At 57.1% G+C, this 17345-nt stretch overlaps 2 protein-coding genes across 10 annotated transcripts; one reads left to right on the forward strand and one right to left on the reverse strand.

Annotated features, from left to right (window-relative positions):
- Positions 1 to 239: 239 nt before the first annotated feature.
- Positions 240 to 10907, reverse strand: IRF3 (interferon regulatory factor 3). 6 transcript variants are annotated; one of them, XM_084906109.1, is made up of 8 exons: positions 10592 to 10907; positions 5125 to 5296; positions 4141 to 4312; positions 3985 to 4055; positions 3181 to 3373; positions 2697 to 3077; positions 1117 to 1232; positions 240 to 483 (listed from the first exon to the last, which is right to left on the reverse strand). In XM_084906109.1, the coding sequence occupies exons 2-8, from the start codon at positions 5287 to 5289 to the stop codon at positions 313 to 315; spliced, it is 1269 nt and encodes a 422-aa protein (XP_084762235.1). In that variant the 5' UTR covers positions 5290 to 5296; positions 10592 to 10907; the 3' UTR covers positions 240 to 312. The 6 variants fall into 6 exon arrangements, with proteins under 6 accessions (XP_084762235.1, XP_084762239.1, XP_084762237.1 ...); XM_084906113.1 differs by having other exon boundaries at positions 3985 to 4052; positions 10592 to 10904; XM_084906111.1 differs by lacking the exon at positions 10592 to 10907 and adding an exon at positions 6053 to 6204 and having other exon boundaries at positions 3985 to 4052.
- On the forward strand, positions 6266 to 12244 carry BCL2L12 (BCL2 like 12). 4 transcript variants are annotated; one of them, XM_084906247.1, is made up of 7 exons: positions 6268 to 6383; positions 7008 to 7122; positions 7325 to 7467; positions 8853 to 8939; positions 9029 to 9120; positions 9932 to 10219; positions 12025 to 12244. In XM_084906247.1, the coding sequence occupies exons 2-7, from the start codon at positions 7016 to 7018 to the stop codon at positions 12073 to 12075; spliced, it is 768 nt and encodes a 255-aa protein (XP_084762373.1). In that variant the 5' UTR covers positions 6268 to 6383; positions 7008 to 7015; the 3' UTR covers positions 12076 to 12244. The 4 variants fall into 4 exon arrangements, with proteins under 4 accessions (XP_084762375.1, XP_084762373.1, XP_084762374.1 ...); XM_084906246.1 differs by having other exon boundaries at positions 6275 to 6383; positions 6993 to 7122; XM_084906249.1 differs by lacking the exon at positions 9932 to 10219 and having other exon boundaries at positions 6266 to 6383.
- The last annotated feature ends 5101 nt before the right edge of the window (positions 12245 to 17345 follow it).

Consider the following 17345-nt stretch of genomic DNA (forward strand, 5'->3'; position numbering starts at 1 on the left):
TGACATCGGACTGGCCTCTGCCCAGCTCGTGTCTTACTTTGTGGCCTTTTCTCCGAGTCTCCTGTCTCAGTCTGTGAAGGGTGTGGAGCTGCTGAGGGTCTGCTGCCCCCAGTGCCTCGCCCTCATCCAGGGAGCACTGAGGTGGGGGGCTGCCGATGCACGCACAGGTCTGAAGGAGCAATGCCCAGCGCGGGTCAGGGCTGCCTGGGGACACCGAACACCACACACAAGTGGCGCCAGGCGAGAAGGTGTTTATTGGTGGAGGGGAGGGCCCTGCCCCCGTGAGTGGCGGGTTCAGGCCCGGCCAGTGACCTAGAAATCCATGTCCTCCACCAGGTCCTGCAGGTAGGCCTTGTACTGCTCCGCCGTGAGAGAGAGGGGCTGGCTGTTGGAAATGTGCAGGTCCAGCGAGGTGTTCTCCAGCGAGGAGGCACCCCCTGCCCGCGCCATTTCCACCAGGGCCCGGAGGCACGTGGGGACCACCTGGAGGAGGTGGGGAGAAGCGCCGTCAAGGAAAGCACCAGCAGTGTCTGCTGTAGCGGGTGGGGCCGAGTGGACTACAACTCCCAGCAGTCCCACCATAACCCAGGATGCATCCTTAGGCTCAGGTTGTAGTTTTCTCAAATTCACAGTCATGGAGGCCAGAGGGGCTCCCAGAAGCTAGGGCTCAGCAGCTTGTGTCAGAAGGAATCCTGGGAACTGTAGTTCCTCACTGGCTGCCAGGACTTACAGTCCACCAGCTCCCCCATGCTGGGGGGGTGGTGGGAGGGTGTAAGGCCATGGGCGGGACACCCGGAAGTCTCAGGAATGGAGAGGCCCTGGCTGGCTGGTGTGGCTCAGTTGGTATGAGCATCATCCCATACACTGAAAGGCTGTAGGTTCAACCCCCACGCGTCAGGGCACATGTGGAGGTAACCAATGAATGTTTCTCTCTCTCCGCGGCCCCCCCCCAAACAAAAATCAATGAAAATAGCCTCTGGTGAGGGGGAAAATGGTGATGCAGAGAGTTGGAGATTTTCGTTTCTCCAGGGGTTTCTGGGAATTGTAGTTCCTGGGAGCAGCCTATTCTTTTGGGAGATCCACCCCCTCAGCTCCCGGATCCCAGGGCGCAGGCACCTTGACCATCACTAGCTTCTTGGTCCACGGCTGGTCCTGGGGCCACGACTCCCCCAGGCAGAACCAGAAGGTGTAGCGCGGGGAGCGTCTGCTTCCTTCGATGAAGGCGATCAGATCTGGGGGCCGAGAACCCAGTCAGCGCCGGGAAGACCTCCCCCTGCCCCTCCCCCTGAAACCCGGTACCGGCCCGCCGTCCTCACCAGCCCAAAGCCCGGCCTAACTCTGCCGGATGTGCGTCAGGGCCCCAGATTCTGGCACAAACAGAAGTACCTTTTCCCTCCCCATCAGGGTGGGGCTGGACAACCCGCTCCCCCGGCCCCCGGAGGCTGAGCTTCTGGATGGGGAACCGGCCAGGAGGGGTCCTCTCCCAAAGAGGGTAACAGTTACTGCTCTTTAGCCCCCTGAGGCCACTCTGTCCCTAGGTAGCCATTAGCCACCAGGGCTATTTAAATAGTAACTCATTAAAATGCAAATACAGTTCACACCGCACTTCCTCAGACACTCTCTAAGTACTCAATAGCAACATGACTGGACACTGTTGGGTACTGGTCAGTGCAATCGAATTGCTATTGGCTAGCAATGCCCTACAGGATCTTTCCTGTGGCTGTCTGTCCACCATAATCCTCCTGTATAATAAAGAGCTAATATGCAAATGGTCATCACACCCTCCCACCCTCGGCTGTTCAGACACTCAACACTGGGAAGAGAGGAATGGGGACCAGCCAGGCACAATGAGCTCGAGAGAGAGGAATGGGGACCAGCCAGGCACAATGAGCTTGAGGGAGAGGAATGGGGACCAGCCAGGCACAATGAGCTTGAGGGAGAGGAATGGGGACCAGCCAGGCACAATGAGCTTGAGGGAGAGGAATGGGGACCAGTCAGGCACAATGAACTTGAGAGAGAGGAATGGGGACCAGCCAGGCACAATGAGCTTGAGGGAGAGGAATGGGGACCAGTCAGGCACAATGAACTTGAGAGAGAGGAATGGGGACCAGCCAGGCTGCAGCTCTGGAGAGGGACAAGCCGCACACCCTATGGTCCAGGGCGCCTGCGGCCCAGGCAGTGCGGCCTGCCCACAGTCCCCTGTGGCTGTGGCCAGCCCGGGTGAAGCCAGCCCGGGTCCTGGCTGCCTGCAACCAGCTGAAGGAGGGACTTTTGGGTCCCAGGTGTGGGGCAAGGCAGAGGTGTTTAGGGGTGATCAGGCAGGCAGGCCAGCGAGCAGTTAGGAGCCAGCGGTCCTGGATTGCAAGAGGCAGTCAGACAGCCCCCGAGGGGTGCTAAATTGTACAAGGAAACCCCCACCTCCCACCCCCTTGCATGAATTCCATGCACTGGGCCTCTAGTTGGTAATAATGATGACCACCAGGGCAGCTAGCTCCTGACCGCCTTCTGTGCAGGAGGCCCCCTGCCTCCTCCCAGCTCCGGGCAGGCAGAGGGAGGGAGAGGGCCCTCGGACCTGCCAGGCTCAGAGCAGTCTAGGCTAAATGGCGCACAGAGCAGCAGGATCCCGCCAGGTCTGAGCCCAGGTCCTTAACCGCTGGGGCCCACCCTCCACAGCAGAGTGAGGCCGCCCCACTCACCAGTCACGAACGGCCCCAGGTTGAACACGCTCCCCTCCGTCTCCTTGGGGACCTCGCCGTCGGGCCCGCGGCCGCTGTCGGGGAGCAGCTCCTCGCCCACGGCCCAGTACGCGTGGCAGGGGCCCAGCCTCTGGGCGCAGAGCCCCTGGCCGGCCCTCCACAGGGCGAGGCCCCCGGCCAGGCCGCTCAGCACGCGACTCACGTAGCCCTTCGCCACCCTGTCCGCCAGGAGCGCCTCGGGGTCCGGCAGTGTGATGGGCTGCCCGGGGAGAGTCCGGTCCCCGCCTTCGGGCCCCACCAGCCGCAGGCCCCGGGGGCAGAAGACGGTCTGCTGGAAGGCCTGGCGGCCCCGGTAGAAGGCAGTCACCTCGAACTCCCAGTCTGAGCGGCGGCGGTGGTGGCGATGTGAAGGGAGAGAGAGAGAGAGCGTGTGAGGGCCTGCCACCCCACATCCGGCCCCTCCCAGCCCACGGCTGGCCCTCACCTTCCTCCAGCACCAGCAGCTGCTTCAGGGGGTTTTCAGGGGGTCCTGGGGTTGGGTAGGGAGCAGGAATGTCCGAGGTGGGGCTCAGCAAGAGCTGAGGGCGGTATTCGGGGGTTACAGCCAGGCCCGAGGCCCCCTCATCTGGAATTGGGCCCAAGTTCATGCCATTCACTAACTCCCCCAGAAAGCTTTCCTAGAGAGAGAGAGAGAGAGAGAGAGAGAGAGAGAGAGAGAGAGGGAGGGAGGGTCCAGCATCCCCACAGCATTTTCTGAAGACTGGCCCGGGTCAGGCCTGTGCTCAGCGATCTGGGGACCAGAGAGGACCCGGCCCTGAGCTGGGGAGAGGCCGCCGGGGGCGCAGAGCACGGTGCTCTGAGTGCTGAGGGCTGGGAGGTCCGGGAGAGCCGCTAATTCAGCCCAAGGACCTGGCTCCATGCCGGCAGGACCTGGGCAGAGAAGTCTGGGGAGCAGGTCCCAGGGGACTTCCTGGCACAGACACCAGCAAGGTCAAGGGCAGGGAGTTTTTAGTCCCCAGGAGGCTGGACAGCGAGGAAGGCAGCGAAGGTGTGCGAGGGCCTTGCGTGCCTGGTGAGAGCCGAGCTTTGTCCTGAGGGGCCGGGACGCCACGGAGGGCTGAGAGCAGGAGAGGCAGAGGTCAGCTCTGCGCCGGGGGAGGGAGGGAAGGGAGGCGGGGGGAGGCGGACGATGGTCCATGGAGCGAAGGAGGCCTGGACAGCTCAGCAGGACGCAGAGGGGATGGGCCGGAGACTGAGGGGGCGGAGGGGCGGGCAGGGTCTCTCTCACCTGGCTGTCAGAGGTACTGAACCTGCCATCGGTGTCTGGAGAAGCCTCCGGCTCAGGGAAGTCGCCAGCTGCTGGCGAGAGAGGTGGTGAGTGGAAAGGGGGTGCTGGGGACCCCGAAACCCCCATTGCTCCGTGAGAACCCCGCTCCCAGCACACCTGAGTTCACAAACTCGTAGACCTTGTGCGGGTCGTGGGGGTCCTTGCTATGATCCTCGGCTAAACGCAAACCTTCCTTCCTGTTCAGGGCGGATCTGAAATTCCTCTTCCAGGTCGGCAGGTCGGGCTTATCTCTCCCAGGAGTGTAGGCACCGCTGGCCTCTGCCCAGGCCTGGGAACCATGGCAACAGGATAGAGGAGAGGGTGGTTCAGACCCCGCCCCAGGGGCCATCACCCTGCCGCCTCTCATCCTAGCACCGATTCTTTCTTATAATTTATTTTATTGATTTTTAACAGAGAGAAAGAGAGAGAGCTAGAAACGTAGATGAGAGAGAAACATCGATCAGCTGCCTCTTGCACACCCCCTACCGGGGATGTGCCCGCAACCAAGGTACATGCCCCTGGCCGGAATCGAACCTGGGACCTTTCAGTCCGCAGACCGACGCTCTACCACTGAGCCAAACCGGCTGCGGCTCCCGGGCACATTTCTAACTTGGCAAAGTCTTATTCTCAAATCCTCAGATTCTCTGTGCCCCAGGTTGCCTGCCTCCTCCACCTATCAAAAACCTTAGCTTTTTTTTTTTTTTTTTTTTAAACCTTTGCTTTCTAAGCCAATCTTTCAGGTCTTACTAGGTATCTAACTCTGCAATTCACCTGCCCCAGGGCACCCTCTGTATTAACCCCGCCCCCTCCCACTCTAACTGGTGTATTCATTCTAATGTGGTGGTAAGTACCTCCGCTTCAGCCTGGTCTGGTCTCCTGTCCCAAGGCCCGCCCCCAGAATTCTACACCCCAGACCCCATTCCCAGACAGCCCTGGGCTCCCAGGATGCATTTCCTTCACGGTCTAACCGGCTTTCCTAGTTCTCTTCCTGGAACCTGGGCCCTCCAGCGATCCCACACCTATCAACTATCCTCAGCTCTGCACGTCCCATTCTAACCCCACCCCTCGGAGCCCCCCTCCTGAGGCTCGGCGCCCACACACCTGGAAGATGCCAAAGTCCTCCTGCTGGGCGTCCTGCCGCAAACCGTGCTTCCAGGGGATGCGGAAGCGCCTGCGGCTCTGGCCCAGCCAGGCCACGCCCTCCAGCCGCCCCTCGTCTAGCTGAGACACCAGCCAAGGCAGGATCCGCGGCTTTTGGGATCCCATGTCGGGCCTGCTAACAACGGGCAGGTCATGGGCCCGTCCGGACCATCCCCTCACGGGCCTCGGCGCAGGTCCCTCCTCTGTATTTTCTTGGGGAACAAACGGACCTCCCCTGCTCACAAACCCTCCGGCGACACCCCCCAATGTAGGGAGGAGTCCCTCCCAAATGCATGGTAGGGTCCCCTCGTTTCCCCATCTTCTGTGCAGACCCCACTACCCCATCAATTCCCTATTGCACTGCAAATCCCACCCTCCCCTCCCCTCCCCATCACCCAAGGCGGGTACCCCACTTCCAAGGTGGAGCCTAAGAGCAGACGCTCCTTTTCTGTAGGCTTCTACCTCCCGCACTTACCCCAGTGTGGACCCCCTCCCACAGTTCCCCACGTATGACCCCCTCGCCCATGTCCACCGTAGACCTCCATCCTCAGTCCCCCATGGAAAGCCTCCCTCGTCCAGGACACGCTCCCCACTTTAGTGATCGCCTCCCCGCTACTACGTCCGTGTTTTGTTTTGTTTGTTTTGCACCTGCCACCGCTTCACTTTGCCCCCTCCTTGCTCCCCTTTCCACATCATGTGAGTCTCCTACTTTCTCCCGTCCCCTTTCCCCCACTCCTGGCCACCACCAACTCCCCGGCTCTTCCGCGTTACCCACCTAGAGGGACGGGACGGGGCGGGGCGCGCTGGGTGCTGGGTGCCCGGGCCACCCTGGCTTTGCTCCGATAGCGCTCGAACTCGGAGCTGCACCCCCCCCCCGCCCCCTCCTTACCGTCAACTGAGCTTCAGGGCGGTGGAGCTTTGCTTTCTGCAGATTTCTTGAAATAAAAACGACTTTCTCATCATTTGGGTAACAGCCCCCGAAGAGGCGGCACCCGAAGCCGGGACATTTCTCCTCCCCGAGCCCCTATTTGGCACTTCCGGGCACTGGCATGCCGGGAACGTTGCATGCAAATGAGGCGGGCACCGGCGCTCCGCCCCCTCGACGTTGGGCCGTCGCCAGCCCGGCCCAGTGCGCAGGCGCGGGAAAGTTGAACTACTAGAGAAGTTGGACGAGTTCAGTGGAGGAGGCGGCGGGGCCCGGGGCCCGGGCCCGGGGCCAGGTAAGTGGGGCGTTAGTGAGGGCTGCGGGGAGGACGGAGGAGAAGAGGGCCGCGACTCAGGAGATGGAACCCCAGTCCTGTTTCGACATCCTAGAGTCACAGGTCTCCCCTTCCTCGAGTCCAGCCTTAGACGGTGGAACTACACCTCCCAGCAGGCTGCGCGGTGACCAACTGCGGACCGAGTGGAATGTTTGCCACGAAGCCTGCTGGGATTGGTAGTTTTCGTCCTCTAACGGTTTAAATAACTTGGCAAACTCTCTCGGAGTCCAGAAGTCGAAGCCTCAAGTGCCCTTCTTGCTCGGGGGCCCAGAGGACCAAGGCACAATCCCCTTTTCTCTCAGACTCAAGAATTCAGGCTCCCCCCCTTTGCTTAGATCCCAGAATCGGGTCTCCAGCCTGCTCCTCTGCCAGGATCAAGGAATCTTCGTCTTCATTCCTCTTCTCCCCCTGGAAACTCAAGAGCCTGGACCTCCAGACCTCAGTTCCCCTAAAGGACCTAGGAGTTCAGACCCTCAGCCCCTTCCTGCCCTGGGGACTCCCCAGTCCTGACCCTCTCTCTTCATTCACAAACTAGGTTCACTTCTGCTGAACCCTGAGTTTATCCCTCAGCCCCCTCTCTCACAGGTGCCCCCATGGCGGGCTCGGAAGAGCTGGGGCTCCGGGAGGACACGCTAAAGGTCCTAGCTGCCTTCCTTAAGCGCGGTGAGGCTGCTGGGTCCCCCCTCCCTACTCCACCCAGGTAAGCGGAGTTGCTCTCCTCCCCCAGGGGCCTCTGCATGCGGTGTGGACCGTCCTTAACTCTTGCCCCTGGTCTCAGTCTGTGTCCTTTATACCTGGCTCTGTTCCTTGTCCCTGGGGTTGCAGGGAGAGGCCCTGAGTGGGAGGAAAGAGGGACTGCTCACAAGGGGGCTCTGAGTCACTCTCTGAGGTCCCTCCCTCAGGACCCCTGCCCAGGAGGAGCCAACAGACTTCCTGAGCCGCCTTCGAAGATGCTTTCCTTGCTCTTTGGGTCGAGAAGCAGTTCCCCCTGAGTCTCCTCGGCCCTGCTCCCTGCCCCTTCGCCCCTGCTATGATTCGCAGCCTGGTAAGAGGATCCCCAGATCACCCAGGAACCTGCTCATGCAAAGCCAGGAGCTTTGATTCCAACACACACACACACACACACACACACACACACACACACACTATTGATTTCAGAGAGGAAGGGAGAGGGAGAGAGAGAGATAGAAACATCAATGATGAGAGAGAATCATTGATGGGCTCACTCCTGCACGCCGCCCACCACGGATTGAGCCTGCAACCTGGGCCTGTGCCCTGACTGGGAATCTAACTGTGACCTCCGGGTCCATAGATCGATTCTCAGCCACTGAGCCAGGCTGGTTGGGCTGGGAGCTTTGATTCTTAAAAACACTGACAGGATAAGGAATTAGTTCAAGATCACTCAGCTAAGGCTGTATAGATAGCAGTGTGGGGTCTCCGGCTCCTACTCTCAGTTTTCAATCACAGCTCCTTATCTATTTGATTACATGACTTGGAAAATCCTTTTCTTCCCTGTTCCTGTGTTTATCCAATATCGCAGTAGGAATGTTTGGCTCAGTGGATCGAGCGTCGGTCTGCGGACTGAGGGGTCTCGGGTTTGACTCCGGTCAGGGGCATGTACATTAGTTGTGGGCGCATCCCCAGTGGGGGGTGTGCAGGAGGCGGCTGGTCGATGTTTCTCTCTCATCGCGACGTTTCTAGCTCTCTGTCTCTCTTCCTTCCTCTCTGTAAAAAATCAATAAAATATATTTAAAAAAAAAAAAAAAGTAGGAATGGGGAGGAGGAGTCATTGGACTTGATCTAGAATAGGGGTGTCGAACTCAATCAGAGAAGGGGCCAAAATCTAAAATCCAGCCTAAATCGCGGGCCGAATGGTTTACTGAACAGTCATAAACTGACAATGTCATAAACTGACAGCGGAGTGCAGTGATGACAGCGCGGTGCGGGCCACATTGCAAGGCCTGGCGGGCTGGATTTGGCCCGCGGGCCTTGTGTTTGACACATGTGATCTAGAATGACCAACAGCTTTCCTGTCACGTGAGCCTGGATAGATTAGTAATGGCTACAGGGCATGCTAGCTTGCAAAGAATTTCCAAGCTAGAGAGAGAGAGAGAGAGAGAGAGAGCTCTGTGATCAGCTGATGATGCCTGCAATGGCCAAGGGACAGAGTGGTAATCGCTGGAGTGTCCTGTTTGCCTTCCTGGGATGGGATAACCTTCACGGGCCAGTTCAGCTCTAACAAACACTCTAAGTCCATTTGGGGGGACGCCATGAAGTGGGAAGTACCAGGTCTTTTGCCACGTTCGCTCCCTGAGCCACCGTGTACCCCGCTATGAAGTGGAGATCACTGCGTCCAGGCAGGGTGGCTGGGAGGACAGGATGCGTAACTTCCTGACCTCCTGGAGAGATCAGCATCTCTCTTCACCCCAGGCCCAGCCACTCCGGACTTCTATGCCCTCGTGGCCCAGCGGCTGGAACAGCTGGTCCAAGAGCAGCTGAGGTCCCCGCCGAGCCCAGGTGAGGGCAGAGGGGCCCTGCAGAAAGATGGGGGTGGAAGGGCGGCCAGGTTTCTGCCCCCCAACCGAAATCTCCCCTGCCCCCCCTAGAGGTACAGGGTCCCCCAGCCACGGAAAAGGAAGCCCTGCTGCGGAGGCTGGTGGCCTTGCTGGAGCAGGAGGCGGAAGCCATCAACCAGAAGGTGACGGGCCCGGGCCAGCCCTGGTCCATGACGGCACTGGGGTCAGAAGCTGGATCCGCAGTCTCATTGGGTGGCCGGTTGGGAGAGGGTGGGACCAGGCTTTCATGAATGACAGAGGGATGGCCAGGGCTCCCTTGCGTGGATTGTCAGAGGGGCGTGGCCTAGAGGGAGGGTGTGGCCTAGAGGGAGGGGCGTGGCCTAAAGGAAGGGGGTGGACGTCAGAAACGTGATCTAGGAAAGAAATTGGAACCAGTTGAGGAAGTCAGGGTGGTGGGAGCGGAATGTGGTTTGAGAAGACATAAAATCTGAAATCCTGACTGATTATAGGAGCGAGGCTTAGAATGGGGGGGGGGGGGCGGGGCGGAGGGATGGACTGCCAGAGGAGGTGTGGCTTGTGTCCTGAAACATGATTAGCCTATTAATTGTAAATTGAAGGCTGGAAGATTAGCAATCTAGGGCTTAGCCCTCTTTAGCTGTGGAGGCCTGGGAAGGGGCGTGGCTTAGCTTCTGGGGTTCCAGGCCTGCTTCCTGCTACCAGAAAATATTCTATTTCCCAGAAAATAAGACAGTGTCTTATATTAATTTTTTCTCCCAAAGTTGCGCTAGGTCTTATTTTCAGGGGATGTCTTATTTTCGGGGAAACACGGTAGTAGTTTGGCAGAAACCTGGCTGGTGATTGGCTGGTGTGACGGATGGGGGCATGGCTTAGAGCTTTAGGTGGAGAAGACCCTGGCACCAGAGAGACACCCCCGCCCCCAGCCTCCTGTTGGCTGGCCACAGGGCGGACCCGCCTCTTCCCCTGTCCCCGCAGCTGGCCTCGGACCCCGCCCTGCGCCGCAAGCTGGCCCGCCTCTCCGCCGGCTCCTTCGCCCGCCTCGTGGAGCTGTTCTCCAGCCGGGAGGGCAGCCCCTGCCCCAGCCGCGCGCCCCCCTCCGTGGGGTGCCCGGGCCCCCCGCCGCCCTCCCCGGAGCCCCTGGCCCGCCTGGCCCTGGCCATGGAGCTGAGCCGGCGCGTGGCCTGGCTGGGGGGCACCCTGGCCGGGCTCAGCGTGGAGCACGTGCACAGCTTCACGCCCTGGATCCAGGCCCAGGGCGGCTGGGTGAGCCCCCTGGATCTCCTATCTGTAATGGGGGGGGCTCTTAGGTTTCCTTTCGGACGTGGCCCCCCGTCCCCTGTTCTGTGTCCACTGAGCACCGTGATCAGGGGGTGTTGTGAGGATTACATGGGATCATGCTAAGTGCCTGGCACTCACCGCATCTGTGTGTGTGGTTACCCGGCTCTGCCTGGGCAGCTCTGCCGGCCGAAGCCCCCCTTCCTCTGCTCTGCTCGGCTGGGACCCTCCGGGAGCCTGTCCCGGTGCCATTTAAGCCGCAGCCTCCTCGCCTCCCGCTGCCTCCCCTCCCTGCCGGCCGCCTCACTCCTTCCCCAGCGCCCTGCACCTTCCACCAGCGGGAGCGGCTGTCTGACTTACCGCCCTCACCTCCGCTGCAGACGCCCCGGGAAGGCTTCCCTGCCCGCTCCTCCGTCCCGCCAGGCTCGGCGGAGTGCCCCGGGGCCTGGGCAGCCGCCCCTCCCTGAGCTTGTTATTCCTGCCCCTGGCTGCCACCTTCCTTGTGTTGTTGCTGTGGTGATGCGGGCAGAGAAGGACGCATGCCAGGCTCTCGGGATGTAAGGAGCTGGCCCGGTGTGTTTGCTGAGCGGAGAGGAGGGGCTGGAGGGGCTGGAGGGCTGAGCCAGGCCACAGGGCCCGAGCTGAGAGCAGGAGGGGCGGGCGGGCTGCTGGGGCCTGTAGTCAGGCGAGGACTTGGGGTTTGACTCTGAGCCCCGCATTCCTGGAGGGCTCCGAGCCGGGGACCAGAGGGTGCATACGTGTGAACGCCGCCCTCTGGTGGCGGCGAGGGGAACTGTGTGGGGAGGGCAGAAGGAGGGAGCTGGAGGGGGTGAACTGGTCCAGGGGGGAGATTCCCAGACCAGAGTGGAACAGTAGGGGTTCTGGTTTTAATTTTTTAATTTTTAAAAAATATATACTTTATTGATTTTTTTTTTACAGAGAGGAAGAGAGAGGGATAGAGAGCTAGAAACATCGATCAGCTGCCTCCTGCACACCCCCCGCTGGGGATGTGCCCGCAGCCAAGGTACACAAACCTTTCAGTCCTCAGGCAGACGCTCTATCCACTGAGCCACACCGGTTTCGGCAGGGGTTCTGGATTTAATTTGGAGAGAGAGGTTACATATTTTGGATTGGGGGGCCGAGCATGGTGGAGGGGAAGGGGGTGTGGGGAGGAGTCAGACGGGTGGCAGAGGTCCAGCTAAGCGAGAGATGCCCTCCGACCTCAGAGCAGGCGATGGGGGCCCGGGGGATGCGTGTCTGGTTTGTAAAGCCGTTTTGTCTTAAGGAATGGACAGAAAGCCTGGCCAGGTGCTCGCCAGGGATTGCAGCCGGATGATCCCGTTTAAGCCTCACAACAGCCTTGTGGGATTGGGTTCTTATCCGGGTCTCACGGAGGCTGGGCGGGAAAGTTCCCAGGCAGGGGTCAGGATCAGCCGGGGGCCATTGATCTTTACAACCCCAGCCCCCTCTGCCTCTCCCTGGAGCCGGCCCGCCACCCCGGCTCCGTCTTCCTTTTCCTCACCGGGACTGTCCCCCCCCCCTTGGTGTCTGATCCTCTCCAGGTCTCTGTCACCCCACCCTGGTGTCTGTCCTGCCATTCTGGGTCTCTGTCACCCCACCCTGGGTGTCTGTCCTGCCATTCTGGGTCTCTGTCCCCCACCCCTCGGTCCCTCTCCTCTCCCCATTCCGGTTCCCTGCCCCCCCCCCCCCCCCCCCCCCCGTCTCCGCTCTCCCTGGGCTGGTGTGGATGCTGGGACCCGCCACTCACAAGGCTCTGCCGCTTTTCCCTGCAGGAGGGCATCCTGGCCAGCTCCCCCGTGGACTTGAACTTGCCCCTGGACTAGAGCTTCCTCCGCGGCTGCCACAGACTGGACTTCAGGCCCCCGGCCTCCGTGCGTGCTTCTCAAGCCTGCCTTCGCGCTCAGGGCTGTGAGTGGTGGCTGCCCACCCTGCTTTTGCCAAATAGAAATTGTTCAAACGTTTTTCATATTAAAAACTTGTTCAGGTGTTTAATCGCTTGTTCTTTCCCTCGAGAACTCCAGTTCTGAGTAGGGGAGCTGTGGTTCCGAGATCTCTCTGGTTTATCCATTGAGGCGAGAGCGATTCATTCATTCTGGAAATGCGCGTAGGGAGCACTTCCGGGTGCCTGCCAGCTGGGCGCACAGCATGATGGGATAATTGTGCACACGGCTCCAGCCGACCTGTGGCCCCACCGCTGTGTGCTCCGCTTCCCCGCACCGAGCACCACCTTCTTCCCATTTCTCTCCTTTCTTATTTCTTAATATATCTTATTGATTTTTTTTACAGAGAGTGAGAGAGGTAGAGAGCTAGAAACATCGATGAGAGAGAAACATCCATCAGCTGCCTTCTGCACACACCCCACTGGGGATGTGCCCGCAACCAAGGTACATGCCCCTGACCGGAATCGAACCCAGGACCCTTCAGTCCGCAGGCTGACGCTCTATCCACTGAGCCAAACTGGTTTCGGCCTTCTGTGCTCTTTTGCTGGTTCCCCCTCATCTCCCTGGAGACCTGGGTTTGTCACCATTTTAAGGTGTCGCCTCTTTCACAGAATTACGTTTGTAAACAATGAGGTGCACAGCCAGTGGCAGTCCATCTTTGTCCTTTGCACGTTCTATAGCAGCGAATCCGCCTGCGCACTAACATCTGTGTGTAACCCCCATGAATACTCACGGCTGTGGGCACAGGGTGGGCCCGCTGTGCACCTTCTCGGCTAAGACTGGACACGGCCCTCTGCCTCCTGCTTTCGGCCCTCAGACTGTCGACATGCGTGCCCACCATCTGTTTAGTGGCCCATGGTTTGTCTTCGTTTTTTTGCATTTTGGTGCTTTCTTGTGGTGATTTTGCTGTTTCAAAGGAACCCTCCCACCCCAGCCAGTTTGGCTGAGTGGAAAAGCATCGGCCTGCTGACTAAAGGTCCCAGGTTCAATTCTGGTCAAGGGCATATGCCTGGGTTGCAGGCTCAATCCCCAGTGTGGGGCGTGCAGGAGGCAGCCAATGAATGATTCTCATTCTTCTTTTTCTTTTTTTTAAATAAATTTTATTGATGTTTCTCTCTCATCAATGAGAGAGAAACATCGATCAGCTGCCTCCTGCACACCTCCTACTGGGGATGTGCCCGCAACCAAGGTACATGCCCTTGACCGGAATCGAACCCTGGACCCTTCAGTCCGCAGACCAACGCTCTATCCACTGAGCCACACAGGTTTCGGCTCTCTCCCATCCTTGATGTTTCTGTATTTCTTTCCTTTTCCCTTCCTCTGTGACATAAAACATCTATATAAGTAAATACAAGGGGCCCTCCCCCGGCTGCCCCGAGCACAGCACAGCGTTGCTGTCCCCGGTCCCTCAGGAGCCGGAGACTGAGTTAGGTGGGAGGCCAATGTGGTAAGTAAGTAAGTTGTCTGAACAGGAAGCACGCAGCCCTGGCCAGTTTGGCTCAGCAGATGGAGTGTCAGCCTGTGGACCAAAGGGTCCTGGATTCGATTCTGTTCAAGGGCACACACCCCGGTTGTGGGCTTCATCCCCAGTGCAGGAGGCAGCTGGTCAGTGATTCTCTCATCATGGCTGTCTCTCTCTCTCCTCTCCCTTCCTCTCTGAAATCAATAAGAATATGTTTAAAAAAATAAAAGTTAAAAAATAAAGGACTCCCATCTGACTAAGTCAATTCCGCCCTGAAAGATGTCCCCTTTGATTAATCTCAAGTTAACTGGCTTAGGGCCTTACTGGCACCTGCAAAATCGGCTCACCTTTGGCGTGTAAGATAATCTCATCAAGCATGGCGTCCATCTCCTTTGTCCTGTAACCCAGCCTGGTCCCCAGTAGATAACGCTGGGGGGCAGGGATCTTGGGGGCCCCCTTGGAATTCTGCCCATCACAGCATATCGGCAATGACTGTCATGTGACATGCAGGCCTCCGTGGTTTGTGTTGGGGACCGGCCACAGGAGCTAATCCTAGGGCCGCCTAAATTCTTTTTTCTTTTTCTTTTTTAAATATATTTTATTGATTTTTTTATAGAGAGGAAGAGAGAGGGATAGAGAATTAGGAACGTCGATGAGAGAGAAACCTTGATCAGCTGCCTCCTGCACACTCCCTACCGGGGATGTGCCCGCAACCAAGGTACATGCCCTTCACCGGAATCGAACCCAGGACCCTTCAGTCCGCAGGCCTATGCTCTATCCACTGAGCCAAACCGGTTTCGGCCTAAATTGTTAATTGAAGGAATAACCAAGTTCCTGTTTGCGGAGAGATGAAGTTCTGTCCTCCCAGCCCCTGGAGGCCTGCAGGCTAGGTTAGGTACTAGATGTCTATGGGCTTATAACCCCACTTCTTTTTTTTCTTCCTTTTAAAAAAATATATATTTTATTGATTTTTTTTTACATAGAGGAAGGGAGAGGAATAGAGAGTCAGAAACATTGATGATCCCTAACCGGTTAGGCCCAGTGGATAGAGCATCAACATGCGGACTGAAAGGTCCCGGGTTCAATTCCGGTCAAGGGCATGTACCTTGGCTGCGGGTACATCCCCAGTGGGGAGTGTGCAGGAGGCAGCTGAATCCATGTTTCTAACTCTGTATCCCTCTCCCTCTCCCTTCCTCTCTGTAAGAAATCAATAAAATAAAAAAATAGAAACATCGATGAAACACTGATCAGCTGCCTCCTGGGACCAGTGTACATACATGCCCCTGACCAGAATCGAACCTGGGACCCTTCAGTCCACAGGCCAACGTACTATCCACTGAGCCAAACCAGTCAGGGCCTACCCCCACTTCCAACCACCCTCACCCCCAGTGGTAGCTCCCATTCGGAGGGCTGTGACGCATGGCAGCTCTGGCTGATGGAACCAGATGAGCCTTCTCTGTGATTGAGAACACGGGCCCCGGCACGTGCCCTGACTGGGATCCAGCCATTGACATTTTGGTGCCTGGGTCGCTGTTCAACCACTAAGCCACAGCGACCAGGCGGTCAGTTAATTTTAACAATTTTTATTAACCCTATTTATCCAAAATACAGAATTTGAAATCTCTGCCCGGTCGGCATGGCTCGGGTGGTTGAGGTTCGACTCTTGGTCTGGTCACATGTCCAGGTCATGGGCTTGATCCCCCATAGGGGGCATGCAGGAGGCAGGGGGCAGATCAGTGATTCTCATCATTGATATTTCTGTCTCTCCCTCTCTGAAATCAATAAAAAAATTTAAAAAATAGCCCTAGCCAGTTTGGCTCAGTGAATAGAGTGTCGGCCTGCAGACTAAAGGGTCCCAGGTTCCATTCAGGCCAAGGGCACATGCCTGGGTTGCAAGCTTGATCCCCAGTAGGGGGCGTGCAGGAGGCAGCTGTTCAATGATTCTCATCATTGATGTTTCTATTTCTTTCTCCCTCTTCCTCCTTCTCTGAAATCAATAAATAAGTATATTAAAATTTTTTTTAATAAAAGATGTATTTTCAAAAAAGTAGACACTAAAAAAATGAATGTGAGCAGACACTTGATAAAAGAAGATGTACGAATGGTCAGTAAGCCCATGAACAGGCGCTCGGCAGCAGTGGTCAGAGCAATACAGGTGACAACCACGGGGGATCCCGCTGCATGCCCATCAGTCTGCTGGAAATGAAAGACGGATCCTGCCGAAACCGGTTTGGCTCAGTGGCTAGAGCATCGGCCTGCGGACTGAAAGGTCCCAGGTTCGATTCCGGTCAAGGGCATGTACCTTGGTTGCGGGCACATCCCCGGTAGGGGGTGTGCAGGAGGCAGCTGGTCGATGTTTCTCTCATCGACGTTCTCATCGACGTTTCTAGCTCTCTATCCCTCTTTCCTCCTCTCTGTAAAAAATCAATAAAATATATTTTTTTAAAAAGAAAGGGAAGAAAGACAGATCCTATCGGGTGCTGGCCAGGACCTGGAGCAGGGGACCTCTTCCTGCATCCCTGAGGGAAATGCAGAATGGTAGAACCCCCGTGAGCCCTTGGGGCAGTTCCTTATAAAGCGAGGCCTAAAGCGTACACCCGTCATGCAACTCTGGTCACCTGCCCCCAGGCTGACCCAAGAGGAATGACAAAGTGTCTCTCCAGAAAGAATGTTCTTAGCCACTTGATTCACAGTAGCCCCCATCTGGACACTTCAGCTGTCTGTCAACAGGAAAGAAAAGAAAGGATGATACTGTTACTGAACTCGAGGGGTTCGCTGCTGGGGGTATTCTACTAAAAAAATGCAACAGTTGTTGCAATGTAGTTTTATTTACTTCCCGTGAGTAAAGGAGCTGGGATTCCCATCCAAAACTCCGCCCCCCTAAGGGAGCTTAGCCATATGGCTCATCACGATTTGGCCAATTACATGTTGATTTCTTCTTTGCAGTTGGCTACACTTACTAGCTGAGTTCTTGTTCAGTAATCCTGTTTGCAGCTGCAACTAAGAAATACTATGCTACATTTTAACATTCAGCAGGAAGAACAGTAATAACATGGGGAACTTCCCAGGCCTGAAGACCCTCGTCCCAACAACACATCAATACAAATGGAATTCTCCTGAGCAATACGAAGAATTGCACAACCTTTGCGTGCAGCAACATGGGTGAATCAGAAAAGCATGGTGCTGAGTGCATGAAGACAGACACAAGACACAAAAAGGCACAATGCAGGAATGCAGGAAACCAGCAAAGGAAAAGCTACACTGCAGTGGCAGACAATAGAAAGCCATCGCTTCAGGGGTTGGGTGGATAAGGAATCAACTTAGAAAGGGTTATATGAAGGAACTTTCCAGGGTGACAGTTCTACATTCATCTTCATTCTCTCAGTAGCGTTTTCTGCAGATCCGGGAAAGCTCCCTGGAGGAGGCGGTGTCTTAGCTGTGCCCTGATGGACGGATAGGAGGTGATTGTCAAAGGGAGGGGGGTGTTCCATGCAGGGGGAGGGAATTGGCAAAGGCCAAAAGGTTTGAGGGAGGCCGCTGGGTTTAGAAAACGTGGAACCGTTAAGGAGAGGGGCTGGATTTTTTTAATTTTATTGATTATGGTATCACATAATTATCCTCATCCCCCCATTCCCATCCCAAACCCCTCCCCACATACGCCCCCACCCCCCTGTTGTCCATGGCCACTGGG

Source organism: Pipistrellus hanaki (genome assembly GCF_964339955.1).
Source record: "Pipistrellus hanaki genome assembly, chromosome: 15".
NCBI classification, from domain to species: Eukaryota; Metazoa; Chordata; class Mammalia; order Chiroptera; family Vespertilionidae; genus Pipistrellus; species Pipistrellus hanaki.